Source organism: Thunnus maccoyii, chromosome 14 (assembly GCF_910596095.1).
Source record: "Thunnus maccoyii chromosome 14, fThuMac1.1, whole genome shotgun sequence".
Taxonomy (NCBI): Eukaryota; Metazoa; Chordata; class Actinopteri; order Scombriformes; family Scombridae; genus Thunnus; species Thunnus maccoyii.
The window spans coordinates 5,272,300-5,289,994 of record NC_056546.1 but is presented as its reverse complement, the minus strand read 5'-3'; the positions used below and the strand labels follow the sequence as shown (position 1 = coordinate 5,289,994).

The following is a 17,695-nucleotide window of genomic DNA, read 5'->3' as shown; positions in this document are numbered from 1 at the left end:
CATTTTCTGCTCATTCACTTACATCTCTATTCTCTTCTCCGCTTCCCGTCTTTAACCGTCGTTCCAGCTCTTCTACTACCCTCTCGTCTCTCTCCCGGGGAGTCTGACACAGACGCATCACCTTCTCTTTTCCTTTATCCCTAATTCATTTTTTTTTTGTCTCCCCCCTGTGTTTCATCTCTGCTTTTATCCTCATTACTTATTCCTTTCATCTCCATTCTCTCATTCTTCTGCTGTCACTTTCGTTTACGTACTTTCGTCCTCTTGCGGGATTGTCCTGAAAGTGTCAAAATACCGTTTAATCATGATGCTTGTGTGTTTTGATGCTCCGCTCTGACTCCCACTCCCTGTCTCCCTCCCTGCAGAGGCTCCATGCACAGAGAGAGACGCAAGTTTCTCAGATCGGCTCTGAAGGAGTTGGCAACAGTCTTAGCCGACCAACCTGGACTACTAGGTCCAAAGGTAATACAGAATACCACCTTTAAATATATTTATACACTGGGCTTTATAGGAGTTAGATGATTAGGTTGTACCACCTTAAAACTATAAAATTCCACTTTAAAAAGCTTCACAAGGCTAAAGAAGATGGTTGTTGTCATTGCTAGAAAACATTGCTTATAGTTACCCAACCTTATGTACAATTCCGCCGTAAACCATTAAAATACCACCTTAAGTATCATTTCATTCCTCAGTCCAGCACTGAAGGAGTCGGCTGCTGTCTTAACTATAAACTGAATATAAAGATGAATGTAGCAAAGTGTGACGTCAGCCACTGGTTTGCATTGGAGCCAGTTTGAAGCCCAGACTGGCAGCTTATGGTTGGTGCCATCTTTTCTGTTTTGAGCCAACGTTAGCTACTTCAGCTAAATTGTGCTAACAGGGTAGGTATCATAATCAAGTAACATTAAACTTACAAAATATTGCGACAATAGTCCGACTCAGTGTGAGTCCTGGAGTTTGGGAGAGCAGTAGGTGAGTCAGCTGTCAATCAACATTGCACACGGCATCAAAGCTGCTAGCAGTCTTCATATCTTATTAACGGAGCAATAATTTCCAAAATGACCACAAACATACTTATTATAGAGCCTGAATTTAGCAATAGAAACCATAATGACTTGTTGATTTAGTATTTCTAGAGAGGAATGGTGATAGTTGCTGCTTTGTCATAACTGACCAATCTTCATTACTAAGACTTAACTTAATATGTAATGCCACCTTAAAACATTACAAACTCCACCTTAAATAGTCCTATATTATGACTCAACATTATTTTGAGTGAGTGAGATGCTGTTTGCACTATTTGAACCTTTTGTTACATACAATACCAGAGTAAACACTATAATACCACCTTAAATAATGCCTCTCAGCTCATAAGGACAGACAGATTTTACCACCTTAAAAAGCCCAAAGTTGCACTGGCCAGATGGTGACCCTCATAAATGTATAAGGGATTATGTTTGCTATGCCAGACTGACTCTGTAAACATATTGCATATTTAGTTCAGAGACTATGAGAAAACGCTCGCTGCCAACTGCTGTTAGTAATTTATCTGGTAAATATTCAGGGGAGTTTTTGACATTTTTCCTTTTCCCCCTTTTGAAATCTGTGTCTCCCTCGACTTATCTCCATATTTTTCTATTTCTGCCTCTTTCCGTCCTGCTAGGCGTTATTTGTGTTCATGGCGCTGTCGTTCGCCCGTGATGAGATCATCTGGCTGCTTCGACACGCAGACAACATCCAGAAGAAAAGCACAGATGACTTCATAGACAAGTACGCGCACACACACACACACACACACACACTTACAGAAACATGTTCACACCTACAGTCACACAGTCATCACATCCTTGGCTTGTTTTCTAGTTTGAGGTCTTCTGATATGTGTTTGTGTGTTTTACAGACACATAGCAGAGTTGATCTTCTACATGGAGGAGCTCAGAGCTCATGTCAGGAAGTACGGTCCAGTGATGCAGAGATACTACGTCCAGTATCTGTCTGGCTTTGATGCTGTGGTGCTGAACGAACTGGTGCAGGTATGAACTTCAAAAACCAAAACTCCAAACATTAACATTCACAATCTAAACACATAAAACTCTCACTGATGAGCAGCTTTAACGCCACTGACACTTGATTCCACTTTGGACAAAAAGTAACACATTAAATTCAACCATAGCAGTAATTTCATAACACATAATCATAGTAAACATAAACAGGTTGGTTTACACAATACAATACAACTTTATTGTTCACTGTAGTGACGACACCTCAACTGTATAAAACCAAAATATGCAAAACTTACATTTATCATCTCTTAGCAGCAGAAATTCAGTGATACATTTAAGGACAGCCGTTTTGATACGAGCATCAAAACTATTGTTTATATTTTGTTGCAAATGAAGAAATGAGTCATGCAGACTGTCTTTTGATTGGTTAACAGTTGTCTTTTGTTTTGTTTTGTTTTCTTGTTCCTCAATGATGTGCAGTATTTGGTCAGTTTTTTCATCATTAAATGTAAAAAGGTTTAAAAGCTAGTAACTAGATTTTTAAAATTTGCTGGCACATTATTGATATATTGGTAGAAACATGAATTGATAATATATTCAGTCTTGAGATGATGGTAACACTAAATGTCTTTCTATCCTTCTTCTCCGTCTGATAGAACCTGTCTGTGTGTCCAGAGGACGAGTCAATAATCATGTCGTCATTCGTCAACACTATGACCTCCCTCAGTGTCAAACAAGGTGAACGTTACTGCTTTAAATATCAGCTGTAAGAAAAGGATCTACGACTGGCAACAGCAGCAGTCATAGTTATTACACATTAGCTACTGATAGTAGTAAAGCTGATCTTTCCTGTAGTGAAACATGTATATTTTAGTTTGTATAGTTTTGTATATATGATGGTACTAATTGTAAAGATGATGTGTGTAATTGTGTGTGAACTGTGTTTGTGTTTTCCAGTGGAGGACGGAGAGGTGTTTGACTTCAGAGGCATGAGACTGGACTGGTTCAGACTGCAGGTGTGAACAGAAACCTTTATAAACAAATCTGAAGCTCAGACAAGTTGTTCCTCTAGAAAATACTACTGACACACATTTTGTTGCCGTCTGTGTTTTCTAGTAAACCTTTTAAATATTATTTATCGGAGTGTAAAAGGAAAGAACAGCACCACTGAACAGAACAAAAACATGTCAGCTTTTCTTTTCTTTTCCTCTCTGCAGGCTTACACCAGTGTCTCTAAAGCCAGTCTCGGTATAGCTGATCACAAGGAGCTCGGTAAAATGATGAACACCATCATCTTCCACACAAAGATGGTGGACTCTCTGGTGGAAATGCTGGTGGAGACATCAGACCTGTCCATTTTCTGGTGAGAGACACACACGTACACGCCTACCTGTTGATGCAAGCAGTATGAAGGATTTTCATATATGCAAATAAGTCAGAATTGTTTTGTTAAGATATATGATTACTAGTAGCATATCTGTTGCAAACAAATCTTCATTAAATGTTTAATTATTGCCAATATTATGCAGTTAATTGTGGAGATTATTAGTCAGCGGTGGTGCTGCATCAGATTTAGACATGTTGACATATTTTGGCGTTGAGTAAATGATTTAAATCGTGCGTGTGTTTTTTGTGTGTGTGTAGCTTCTACAGCCGTGCGTTTGAGAAGATGTTCCAGCAGTGTCTGGAGCTTCCCTCCCAGAGCCGACACTCCATCTGCTTCCCTTTGCTTTGCACACACTTCATGTCCTGCACACACGAGCTTTGTCCTGAGGAGGTGAACACACACACACACACACACATACACGTATAGATACGCTTTACACACACACACATTTATACAGATAAGAAGAAACCAGTTAATTATAGTTCATTGTTGTTCATCCGTCTCCATTAACGTACATTATGCATTTAAATGTCTCACACACATCTACACACCCGAGGAGCATAACAATCATTTTTCTTCTTGTGTGTGTGTGTTTTTTCTTCTCCTACAGCGTCACCACATAGGGGATCGAAGCCTGTCGTTGTGTAACATGTTTCTGGATGAGATGGCCAAACAGGCCAGAAACCTGATCACTGACATCTGCACTGAACAATGTACACTCAGCGACCAGGTAGGAGCACTAATACTTCAAATATTGCACCAAATATCACAAGAAAGACTTTTATCCAACTGGTGCTGATGCAGAGATAAAGAACTTTTAAAATAAAAGTCAAGAGAAAACAAAAAACATACTAACACCTGGCCATTTCTACTCATTGCGTAATATGACACGCTGTCACTATAATGTTGCGATTCCTCGGTTGATTAAAAGCTTCTTACGTTTATCTCTATCTGTCTGTCGGCTGAACTTCTCACTTAAATAAGTTACTGTGCTAAAGGATGTCAACCCTGCTATGAATAATCTGTCTCTCCTTCCTTCAATCTCTTGTCTTTTTCTTTCTTTCTCTCTCCATCCATCCGTCTGTCTCTTTAGCTGCTTCCCAAGCACTGCGCGAAAACCATCAGCCAGGCCGTGAACAAGAAGAGTAAGAAGGCGACGGGGAAGAAAGGGGAGCCGGAGAGAGAGAAACCGGGAGTGGAGAGCATGAGGAAGAACAGACTACTGGTCACCAAGTTAGTACATAAACAGACACTTAACGGCAGAAACATTAGATTTTAGTTGCAGCAGGCAAAAGAACTCTGTCTCAATCTCTTTCTTTCTTTGTAATGTCTTCTCTTCTTGTTCTTTGTCTCTCTTTATGCTTTCATAAATAATTCATTATATATCGAATCACTTGTTATTTTGCACCTTCTACAGAGTTTTTATCCTCACTATTTTCCATATATGTGAGTGTTTCTACTTAAAGGATACGGCTGGTGATTTTTCTACATTTTTCTTATTGTCAACAAATCTCATTTGCAGAGCCAAACCAACGATGAACTCATCCTTCTTACAAGAACCGTGTGTGATATATCTTATTCCTTTATGCCGCAGACCTCCGTTGTTGTCCAAAAACTATTAAAAACACATTAATAAGCCACAGCGTTGCACTGGGTGATATGTTCCTCCACCGCAAAGAGTTTGTTTAGAAACGGCTTATCCTTAAAGTAGAAACCACTCAAGCAATAGGAGGAATAGTGAGGATAACAACATTGTCTTTGTGTGTTTCTTTTTCCCCACACGGATCATTAAAAGTTTCATCACATCTTTATTTTGACTTTGTTGTTTTCTTCTTCTTCTTCTTCTTCTTCTTCTTCCAGTCTGGATAAACTCCACACAGCGTTATCTGAACTCTGCTTCTCCATCAACTACGTTCCCAACTTGGTGGTCTGGGAGCACACGTTCACACCCAGAGAGTACCTCACCTCGCACCTGGAGATCCGATTCACCAAGTAAACACACACAGACACACACACACACACACACACACACACACACACACACACACACTCACATAAAACAAAAAGGCTTTCAGTCGGTGCTCCTGACCCTGCAACGTGATGAACACAGCTCTTCAATCTACATTAAAATTACATTAAATACTTGACAGTTTTAGTTTTTAGAGTCAGAAACATCTGTTCCTTCATCAATATTATTATTATTATTATTACAGGCAGCCATCTGCAAGCAGTTCAAAAGCCAGAGTCAGTGATTTGATAGATTGTATGTTGAAAAGTAGAGTTTAGACAGGAAACAACACTAAAAGAAGGGATACAGTTTCAGTTTTTGTATTTTGGAGGTTTTTAGTATCTTTTGTTAATCTGTGGCTTCCTCCCTCCGTCTCCAGGTCTATAGTGGGGATGACTATGTACAACCAGGCTACCCAGGAGATAGCCAAACCCAGCGAGCTGCTGACCAGCGTGCGGGCCTACATGACCGTGCTGCAGTCCATAGAGAACTACGTCACCATCGACATCACCCGGGTCTTCAACAACGTCCTCCTGCAGCAGACGCAGCACCTGGACAGCCACGGGGAGCCCACCATCACCAGTCTGTACACAAACTGGTACGCTGCCTTTAAGACTGGATTTGAGGAAACAACAGACGAGAAAGAGGAATTGAATTATTTTCCAATTTGATTAAGCAAATGCGTTCAATTTGTATTCATACAGTCATTATAATCAATTATTATATATAATGCAGTTTAGAGTGTTAACAGATGACTCACAGTATTTTCACTACAGTATGTGTCAGACTTAACGACTGTTCTTCTCACATTATCAGTTAAATCCCAACAGTGTACAGTTTTGGATATTATTTTTATCACAGTGAGAGATGGAGCTCTACTTGAAAAACACCTGAATCGGTGTATTATTGTATTAAGCAGCCAATCACTGGACTGATTGCTCTGATGGGATCAGCTGTTAGTGTGGAAACACCCGACAGATGAACTTAAGTCACGCTGAGCTGAAAATTACACATTTATTTATGAAATTAACCTTTGGGTTGAAACTCAGAGGAGGTGATGTTCCTGATATGGACTCTAATGTGTGTGTGTGTGTGTGTGTGTGTGTGTGTGTGTGTGTGTGTGTGTGTGTGTGTGCGTGCATGCAGGTACTTGGAGACGTTGCTCCGTCAGGTCAGTAACGGACACATCGCTTACTTCCCCGCCATGAAGGCCTTCGTCAACCTGCCCACAGAGAACGAACTCACTTTCAATGCCGAGGAATACTCTGACATCTCTGGTACTGCAGATACTCCGCTCATAAAAACACATAAATGTATAAAACTTGTTGTCATGTTATTTGAGATTGATGATGAATAAGTGTTGTTGTCCACACGGTTATATTTTCTGCTGAAGTATCTGTAAATTTGGAGTGTTTGTAATGATTTGTGTGTTATTTCACAGAGATGCGTTCTCTGTCGGAGCTGTTGGGGCCGTACGGTATGAAGTTCCTCAGTGAGAGTCTGATGTGGCACATCTCGTCACAGGTCGCTGAGCTGAAGGTACACACACACACACACACACACACACACACACACACAGCTATACCCATACACACAAAATACAGCTTTACCCTTTATCACAGGAACTCCAAACTCTGGTTATGACAGTTGATTTTGTGGTAAAAGAGTTTTTTTTACTTTATGTAACCTGCTCACAAGCTCTGTCTCTTAGCTGTTTTTTCTGGGGGTTTTTTAACTTATTTTTTGTGTGTGTGTGTCTTTGTGTAGAAACTGGTGGTGGAGAACATGGAGGTTTTGACCCAGATGAGGACGAGCTTTGACAAACCAGACCACATGGCAGCCCTCTTCAAGAAACTCACCTGTAAACACTAAACGCAAACTTAACACACATTCATAAACACACTTCACATGACTTCTGATATTTTATATATATGTGTTTTTAAGAACAAAGCACATTAATCAACATTTCTGTAAATGTACCAACATTAGCCAACTAGCTAATTCACAACTGCAAGATGTTGTGAAACTAACGTAGTGAAAGGTAAAGAACTGCAGAGACAAGAATACACTATGAAGACAACAATAGAAACAAAAAAACATTAATGCAACACTACAACAACATTATTCATCATTCTGGACATGCAGCTGTGCAAAGCAACACAAGGCAACAAAACACAAGTAAACAACACTGATTACAACCATATTTTGACACATGTGGTCTTGCAGAGAAACAGTTAGCAAAAAGACAAAGATAGAATACAACAATCATAATATTAATCTTGTACATCAAACACATCACGAGACACAACTGTATATATTATAAACCATGTTGGTATTTTTTGTCTTGTTAAAGATAAAGTGAAAGCTTTAAACAGAAAAGTGACCTTGTTCTTCAGTTCAGTTTCTATAGATCAATGTGTAATGATGACTCATCACTTAAACAGTTGTTTTTTAAGGCGTCATTGACATGTTTGGACTGATTTATGTTGTTGTGTTTGTTTGTAGCTGTGGACAGTGTTTTGAAGAGGATGACCATCATCGGAGTCATCTTGTCTTTCCGCTCCCTGGCTCAGGAGGCTCTGAGAGATGTAAGAGACCCTCGTTATGACGCTCACAATGCATTCCCAGGCCCCTAACCTTAACCATCACAGCTAAACCCCTTACCCTGAGCTAAACTTAATCTAACCTTAAAACCAAATCTTAACCTTTAAACAGCGATCTACAAGTATTTTCTTTATCGATCAATCTGCCAGTTATTTCCTAGATTAATAGTTTTGTCTATAAAATGTCAGAAAACAATAGAAATGCCTGTTTTAATATCTTAGAAACCATGATGACATCCTCAAATGTTTTGTTTTTTCTGATCAACTGTCAAAAATCCAAAGATATTTAGTTTATCATCATGTATGACAAAGAAAAGCTTCATATCATCACATTTGAGAAGCTGCAACCTGCAGATTAGGCATTTTTCTTGCAGCTCTACCTCTCTACCACGGTTTAGAATTGAGATTGGTCCTTATAAACATAGTAATATGAGTGAAAACACATACAAACATAAAGCATGTAAACACTGTTAGAACAGACAGATACAATAGGAAAGTAAAATATTAAAAATACATGTGAGTCAATGAGGAAATTAGCTTGTTCTAGTCCCTAAAACGTCTCTCATTGTTTCTTCTTCAGGTGTTATCCTGTCATATTCCCTTCCTGGTCAGTTCAGTGGAGGATTTCAAAGACCACATTCCCAGAGAGACGGACATGAAGGTACAATGAGCACCTAAAATACATTTAAAGACATCTAACAACAGAATAACCTCCAAATCTTTTGCCAGCGTTTAAAACCTGTTTTCTCTCTTTCGTCTCCAGGTGGCCATGAACGTCTACGAGCTGTCGTCGGCAGCAGGTTTACCCTGCGAGATCGACCCGGCGCTGGTGGTGGCTCTGTCCTCACAGAAGAGCGGTGAGTCCATGAACGCACAAACACAAACTTTATCCCGCCAGCCACACGTCCTCTCTCCTAACGCCTGTCTGTCCGTCTGTCCTTGTGTGTCTGTGCAGAGAACATCAGCCCAGAAGAGGAATATAAGATCGCTTGTTTGCTGATGGTGTTCGTGGCCGTCTCATTGCCGACCCTGGCCAGCAACGTGATGTCACAGTACAGCCCCGCCATAGAAGGTAGGACGCCATGAGGTTGTGTTGTCACAGGAAGAATAAAAACAGATTCTTTCTTTCTTTGAAGAGAAAGAGATTCACTTGCTTAGAGGAGAGAGTTTAATGATTTCTGGAGTGTCTAATCAGTTTTCAGCAGTCCGTGCGTCTAGTGAGGTGAGGTCGTTTGAGGTGAAACCAGATCTGCAGACGTGTAATTTAACAGAGATGCTGAATGTGCTGCTGATCAACCCTTTCAACTAATAAACGCAGCATGTTTGTGCTGACTTTCATTAAGACGTCTGCATGAGTAATTTTTCCCCAATTTTCATCTGTAATAACTTTTTTTTTTTTTTTTTTTTTTTTTTTTGGATAAAAAACTAGAATAATGAGCCACGTTATAGAACCCAATGCAGAGTCAGAGAGCAGCGCCGGAGAAAATACCGCACATTATAGGAAACATAATTTACTGCATCAGCGGCACGAGACGGCGCTGCATGCAGATGAGATCGACCTCGTGCCCTCAGATTGATTCATCCGCGCGCACGAGAGCCTTGTCGTCTCTATTACCTCTACTTTTAAAGATTTAACTCCCTCTAATGTGACCTATTTAACCTGATTTGTTGCCTGTATTTGAATCAACAAATTTATCCGGTTAAATAAACGGGATATTTATTGATATGGAGATACATTGTTGGAGTTAAATGAGGCTTTTGATGAGGTACCAAAGACATTTGTCACTCAAGGATGAATTATCAAGACGTTTCCTCCTAACAACCTTGAAATGAAAGGCGCCATTGTTAATAAGGGACATTTGAAAAGGATAATGAGGTGTAATGGGCTCCGCCGTTGTTAGTATGCAGACTGCATATCGGCCGTTTTTTTTTCCCCCCCCCGACAGCTCATCTCAATACACAGAGCCACCGCAGCCACGCCAGCTATTTCCAGAACTTTAAATTACATGCTTATGTTTTATATTTGCATACTCTCTATTCATCTCACACACACACACACACACACACACACACGTCGTCGCTGCTGCTGCAGACTGCATTAGATGCTGAAATGAAATCTGTATTTTTCCTCTCTGAATAGGCCGATTCCCTCTCTGTATACCGGAGGTTCCTCCGCAGTTAAAATCTTAAAGAGCCGCCACACCTCGGAAATTAAACCAGAGTTAATTGGTTTTCTAAATTTGGATGATGTCGTCTTGTTGTTTTTTTTTTTCTTGCTGCTAACGGTGTGTGTTTGCTGCCCTCTACAGGCCACTGTAACAACATCCACTGTCTGGCTAAAGCCATCAACCAGATCGCTGCTGCTCTCTTCACCATCCACAAGGGAAGCATAGAGGACCGCCTCAAAGAGTTCCTGGCTGTAAGATGGACAGATATTTCATTTTCATTTATTTATAGCATTTTATCTCCTATATATGATTATAGTTTCTATTCTTATTTTGGCACCCTGTTCTCCTGATTCTGCTTCCTGCTGTCTCTGCATTCACAGTGTTTATTCTTGTAAGCAAATCTTCTAAAATATTTCTGAACTAATAAAAGCTCTGGTATTTTACAGTAATATCTTAACTAATGAGCAGGTTGTGCAGTAGCCACATATTTGCATTTAAATTAATTTTGAGATCCTGAGTGTAAATGCCAGAAATTGGAAGAGAAGCTGAAATCTGGCTGAAAGATAAAGTACGCTTGGCTCAGGCAGAAAAGTTGACTTTGATGTCACGGCACCGGTTTCTGTTTCCTCTACTGTAAACAAAGTGTTCACGTCATCCTGCTGTTGTGTTTTTATTAAAAAGTAACGGCAACACTGGAGGCGTACGCAACCGCAACGTCTCCGTTTAGATTCCAGATGAGCCTTGTTGTTGCAGATCAACCCGTCTCTATCAGAGCAGCTGATACAAACACCACAGAGTGCACGTGGAGCAGCAGAGACATGTTTGTTCATTAAAAGGACAAAGAAAACACTAAAGCCATCGTACGCAGGAAGTAGCACTGAAATACCACAACATGCTTAAAGTTACTTAATGGAAACACTGATTCATGTTTTAGCTTCCTGAAATTTCAGTGATTCACTTCTGACACAAAAATTAAATGGAGACATAATAAGAGAGATAAACTCTGTTCAAACTCTGGGTAAAACGTGTGTGTGTGTGTGTGTGTGTGTGTGTGTGTGTGTGTGTGTGTGTGTGTGTGTGTGTGTGTGTGTGTGTGTGTGTGTGTGTGTGTGTGTGTGTGTGTGTGTGTGTGTGTGTGTTTGCAGCTGGCCTCATCCAGCCTGTTGAAGATCGGCCAGGAAACGGACAAGATGACGACACGTAACAGAGAATCTGTTTACCTGCTGCTGGACATGGTGAGCGAGAAAACATAAACTGATTTTAATCACACTAATAATAACGTCTCTATCGCAGAATCGTGTGTTTGTTTCTTTCTGTCTCTGTGTGATAGTGAGGATACAAGTCTTTAATACATTGTCTGTGTTATCTTCCGTGTTGCAGATCGTGCAGGAGTCTCCCTTCCTGACGATGGACCTGCTGGAGTCCTGTTTCCCCTACGTCCTGCTGCGAAACGCCTACCACGCCGTCTACAAACAGAGCATCAGCGCTAACGCATAAACACACACTACACACTACACACTACACACACAGAGACGGCCTACTGTGCTGTCTACCATCAGAGCGTCAGCGCTCATATGTAGACACACACACACAAAAACAACAAACACACACCAACGGCATACACTAAACTAAACACTATGCCTACAATGCCTCAACGTACAATTCTGTCAAAACAAAACATGCACATATAACACACTAAACTCTAAAAACCGGAACAAATACACTAAACGCCAAAAGAACATAAATTAAAAAAAAAACAAAAGTGCACAAAGATGACAAAAAACTAAAATTAGACAAACTTGAAGAGCGACGGCGCCTCCGCACTGAAACATAAGCGGACACACAAACACTAGCTGGATGAAGTCGGGGGATCAGTGTCTTTATTTTAATCATTGTACTTTTTTGATGATGTTGCCAGGGACCATAACCATAGCAACACATAATATACCATATGTTTGGTTGGTATAAAAGGACAAAAATATAAATATATAGTATATATATAGTTGACACTAAAATATTCTTTCTTTTTTCTTTTTCTTTTTTTTTTTTCGATGAAAGATTTGAGATTTTTAGTGGCCAGCTGATAACTTCTATGTGGTGATGGATTTATGGATTTGGATGCTTTCTTTGGGAATGCAAATGATTCTGATGTGATGTGGAGTTTCTTTTTTTTTTTTTTTTTTTTTTTTTTTTTTTGCTTTTATTGAGGAGGGTGGGTGAGGATTCCTGTGTTGATAATGAAAGACACATTGCTTGTTAATGTAAGTTTACACACACATATATACACACACACACACACACACACACAATAACAAAACATCCTAAAACTACACACACAGCAATCTTACAACATTTCATAGCAAACACACACACACTTGTATAACATGGTGATGTTTTCTTTCTTTTTTCTAGCTAGTCGTAACATGAACTTTTTGTGGGTAAAGATATAATATCTGTATTCTACTTTGATGTGAACTGAACTCGTCTGTTTTTAATGTTTATGTTTTGTTATTTTTATGATGACGACAATGATGATGATGACGATTTGCCAAAATGTGTTGACACTAAAAAAAAAAAGAAATTGTGTATCAGGGCTTGCAAGTGGAGTGTTTGGGTATTAATGGGTGAAATGCCATTTATTAAAAGTGTCGGGGACGGTTTTTTGGAACGCTCTGGAAACAAAGACGCCTGACTCTGCGGCAGCTCGGTTAACAGAAGGGGGTCACACAAGAACTTTTACAGTGGGAACAAACTTTAAAAACAAAAAAACAAACAAAAAAAAAAAAATACTGCGGTAATACTACACTACAGTACAAGCATGGAGCAGTCTCTACACCTTCAAATATTCCTCTCAGCTGTTGTTAATCAGCTCTCCTGGTGAAGTAAAGGTCCAGTAGGTGCTGTTTGTTCTCTTAAAGTAGAACTAAAACAACCCAGTACAACATATAATTTATATAAACTCTTGCAAAACTAATTTCTTGTGACTTCCGACCTCCGAAAATAGACGTGAAACGTTCAGTTTTCATCTTATATCGAGGGAAGTTTTGCTTGCTTTCAGCACTTTTTCTGCATCGGATTTTTACAGTCGCAGTCTCGTAGTGCTGGCCGCCAACAGGCCCTACTGACCCGTGCCTTGCTCAAAGGTACCTTAACAGCAGCTGTAGAGGGTTTAACCATCTACACTCCGCGGTTAGATACATGTTAGTTACTTCTTAACTTTAAATAGGAGCAGTTAAAGTAAATTTAACTAATTCCTCGACAGAGCAAACCCGTAAAATCCTAATCCATCTCAGACCTGTGAAAGTCAAAGAAAACCTGGAGCTGCAATAAGACAAAAAACAAATAAATCTATCTACACTCTTGGTGATGATTTCACTGGATTTGTAAACTGTGGTCGACGGGGCGTCCTCCGATGAACTCTCCATATTTTGAGGCGGTTGTACGGGACAGACGGCCTCCAGACAGACGGGACAACTCTTACAAAAGTGCAGTCTGATTTGTTTTTTTGTTTTTTTTCTCGATCAAGGCATGGCAAGGGCTACATATTGAGACACATACACAAAACCATGCTCCCTTTATGCCAGCCCTCTGCTGTGTGTTACTAACACCAGGGCTCTGTCTGAAAGCTCATCCTGCATACTATTCAAGACTGTACTTTCAACCTAGAACAGTTCAACCAGGAAAAGCAGATGTTGCAAAGTGGAAGTGACATTTACAGTATGTAGCAGGAAAAACACTAAAAAACCTAGTAAATGAAGCGTCTACACATGTCTTATTTCTAGTCGGTAGTATGCATCATAAGCATGTCAGGACAGATCCGTGGACACATTCTGCCATTTGATGTGGAATGGTTGCTGTTTTCTTTCTAACCTCTTTTTTGTGTCTCTGATTCCACCGTGTAACTTAAATAACATGAATAAAATCAACTTTAGGGCTGTGTCAGACCTGAGCTGTGAGTGTGTGAAGGTGCTTGGTGCGAATGGTCTCGGCTGAGCTTTGATGTGGTGAGAACTGGTAAGTGGTGACACTTCATTTTGGAAATGATAAAAGACCGATTTTAATGGCAAAGGAGACCTTCAATAACAAGTAATTGTATTAATGTACATTAAATCTGCTCTCATTTGATCCAAAACTACAGTGGACCCCCAGACTATGTCATCAGGAAGCTTTATAAAGTCACTAATTAATTATCGTTGGACTAAAAACAAAGAAAATAGCTTGAAGCACAAATTTGATTTTTGTTGGTTTTGGTATTAAAATAATCCGTCGCTGCTCACTTATTGATGAACTAAAAATAGTCCAAAGTAGAAATTAGCAACCACACTTGTTTCCAACATCAAACATACTGGTTTCATGTGTGGAGATCAGACCCAAACTCACCACATTTGCCATCATAAAGTTGACATTTGGAAAATCAAGTTTTTATCTGATGCTGAGCAGGATGAAGTTATAAATATACTTTCCTCTGTTTTCCAGCTAAAGGTGTAGCTACCTGGAAGGAACTTTTAAAAAGGGCCATAGAAGGAATTTAATTTCATTTACAAAGTAATAATTATTTTCTAGCCTGCCATAGGCAGTAATGTTAGTTATAAAATGTTTTTTTAATGTGAGTTTAGCAAAACCTGGCTGGAAAATCCCAATTTCTATTGTCCCAGACCTTTAATGACTTGATTATTTCATAATTGGTTAATCTGTCCATCCGTTCTATTTCTGCTGCTAATCCACGTCGAGATCATGATTAATGAGTAACTAGTCATATTATTGGGATGATTGTTAAATACTGGCAGGAAGTAATGACAAAATGTGAAATGAATTGATGTATTTCACATTTCACATTGTACTTGGTAAATAATTCTCAGTCTTATCATGCCTAATGGTTATTATTAATACTATAATATAAAATGATTCATACTTTTACTGTGAAACAGGTATTAAATTGCATTCTAATGTATGTGGTATTAAAAATGACTTTAAAAAGTCTTAAATGTAACTTGGTGAAGCCTGCAGAAACCCTGATAAACTGTACTTTATCATTAATAATTCATTATTATCCACTAAATCAAAACGTTTACATAAGACTAGTCCTTCTATGTCCCAGAGAATTACAAAAACAAACATTCACATCTGTAGCAGTCATGATGAAACAGGTGTTTTAAATCCAGTGCTGCTGTTGCCACCAGGTGGCACCGCAAGAAAACTATTACCATCACACTGGAGTGAAGAGAGGAGACATTAAACAGACATTACAGTAGTTTATATTCTAAGATCTGTTGTGTATGAAACCAATACTGACATTTTATTGCTGTTATTGATATAAGTCACCAGAATATACAGATCTGAATATACAGATCAACAGAGAAAAGTGATAAAACATGGCTCCTTATCAGTTGATCCATCTCATGATTCAACAGAAGCACATTGAAATAATCTGCTCACCCCATTCACTTTATTTAAAAATGGATCAAAACCTGTGCTGGTCAACCGTAAACTTCTGCGTGGATGCATTAACGGTTAAAGTGGCAGAACAGCCTGCTGAATGAAACACAGATGGCAAATTCCATATTAACATGCAAACTGAATCTGTTGTTTTGTCTAACAGCTGGAAACAAATGTATATATACCTTTTACAATCAAATACAATGTAAGGGACACTTTCACAGCAGACATTTTTGCAGGTGTAACTAGTAACATAAATGATGATCCCAATCTCAAAATGTCTGCCATTAAAAATGACTACACAGTGCTTTGGTTCATACTGACAGCGCTGTTTACATTTGCTAAAAGCTTCACAAACGTGGTCACTACTGTATATGTAATAGGCATTAATGTTGGCTAACACTTTGCAGGTCCCTTTGGACTAATTTCCTGGTATTTAAAGGTACATTTTTAGGACATTTTACAGGGAGTGTGGTGTTCCCTATTATAAGAAAAAATGTTAAGTTGGTTTACTTGCTAAGTACCTACTCGATATACATGAGTTCAGATGTAGTTGTTAGTTTGCAAACATTCTTAATAAATTAGACTTATGTAACTGACAGAAAATACTAAATACTTTGTGTGGCTAATGATGTATTAGCATATCAAGTTTTTCTATAACTTTTACTAAAAAGTAGCTGCTGTGTAATTTAATTATTAGGACATTTCTTTCAAAGGTTTACGTAATTTGTCAGTTTACATGAAATGTGCTCATTGTAGAGTTTTTAAGAAACCTAATATGCTAATATGTAGTATGACACCCAAAACTACACACTGAAAACAATTTATTTTCTAAAAAAAAGTTTTTTTCTGCCAGTTAAGTTTATTTTAAGATTTTATGCAATAATAACCATGTATGAACCTAAATACATTGAATCAGCACTTACCAACTAATTCAACTAATCACTTATTTCTATTTTTTCTTACAATTTGTACCATATTGTACCACCTACTCTGTAAAATGTCCTAAAAATTAACTGCTAAATACCTGCACATTATCGAATGTTGTTGTGTAAACCAACTGTGAAATTTCCAGATCACACAGTCGACATTTTGAAAAATTCAGGAAGACAAATGACAGAGAAAATTAGCTGGTAAACATGGTTTATAAGGAATGGTACAAAACCAGCGTTATTTAAACACGTAACTAGACAGCCAATTTCATAACTGTAAGTATGAAATATTACATAACTATGAAATTAGCAAGCAATCATGAAACAACCACTACTTGAATGTAGCAGTAAGTTAGCTAGTTTTATTTTTTAGACTGTCTCCATCAACATTTTTAAATGTTGTATGTTTTCTTTAAATATTTTTTTAGCTAACTAACCTAATCTGAGCCCATATGATAACAAGTTACTGTTCATTTAATCGGTTTAATTTGCTAGTTAGCAGGTATAGATAGCTAACTTGGCTAAACAATGCTAGCTAGTTAGCAGATATAGATAGCTAACTTGGCTACACAATACTAGCTAGCTAGCAGATGAAATATAAAATTTGTAGCTCTTCATACTCATTCCTTTTGACTATTTTTAAGTGTGTAAATGTGGAAAATTTGTAAAAGGTTATGACAACAATAACATTTGCTTACAGCATCAGAAGTTCCTCTACAAGTTTACAAGTTTCCCGCCAAAAGTGTGTCTGCTTGAGGTTAACTGTTGTGAATTGCATTCATCTGTCTTCAGTTTACTTCTTCTGTTAGAGGGAAAATTATACTTCCACCCTGTTTATAAACTGAAAAAGGGGCAAACGAAGGTAAGTTTTAATTTTGGTGGGTAAATACTGAGGTGTAAGACTGTAATGGAGGTTTTAGTGGAGTCATGTTGAGTTAAATGTGCAAAATGAGGTGAGTCAACTGTTCTGGCTGCTTCACCAGTTCATTAAGGGAAGCTGGTTGAATCTTTACTGATTAAAACGTTAACTTCTGCCAACAGTTCCTCAATGAACTGCACAGAGGTCAATGTCCTGTCATGTAGATGCTTCACTTGAGATGGAGGCATAAGTCCGTCTGTTGGTTCGTCCAGAATATCATCGATAAATTGGCCGCCTCT

General features: G+C 38.7%; 1 protein-coding gene across 1 annotated transcript in view; it reads left to right on the top strand.

Moving 5' to 3' along the window:
* The window catches only part of nckap1 (NCK-associated protein 1), a 31,124-nt gene extending 18,612 nt beyond the window's left edge, over positions 1-12,512 (top strand). Inside the window, exons 11-31 of the mRNA XM_042432994.1 lie at positions 366-462; positions 1,664-1,770; positions 1,901-2,033; positions 2,660-2,741; positions 2,961-3,019; positions 3,221-3,366; positions 3,648-3,780; positions 4,001-4,120; positions 4,484-4,623; positions 5,251-5,382; positions 5,778-5,996; positions 6,545-6,675; positions 6,840-6,937; positions 7,166-7,259; positions 7,904-7,986; positions 8,582-8,662; positions 8,765-8,858; positions 8,957-9,073; positions 10,311-10,420; positions 11,315-11,404; positions 11,550-12,512. Of these exons, the coding sequence (XP_042288928.1) occupies positions 366-462; positions 1,664-1,770; positions 1,901-2,033; positions 2,660-2,741; positions 2,961-3,019; positions 3,221-3,366; positions 3,648-3,780; positions 4,001-4,120; positions 4,484-4,623; positions 5,251-5,382; positions 5,778-5,996; positions 6,545-6,675; positions 6,840-6,937; positions 7,166-7,259; positions 7,904-7,986; positions 8,582-8,662; positions 8,765-8,858; positions 8,957-9,073; positions 10,311-10,420; positions 11,315-11,404; positions 11,550-11,666 (2,383 nt within the window). The 3' untranslated portion in view covers positions 11,667-12,512. The remainder of the gene's footprint in view (positions 1-365; positions 463-1,663; positions 1,771-1,900; positions 2,034-2,659; positions 2,742-2,960; positions 3,020-3,220; positions 3,367-3,647; positions 3,781-4,000; positions 4,121-4,483; positions 4,624-5,250; positions 5,383-5,777; positions 5,997-6,544; positions 6,676-6,839; positions 6,938-7,165; positions 7,260-7,903; positions 7,987-8,581; positions 8,663-8,764; positions 8,859-8,956; positions 9,074-10,310; positions 10,421-11,314; positions 11,405-11,549) is intronic.
* The last annotated feature ends 5,183 nt before the right edge of the window (positions 12,513-17,695 follow it).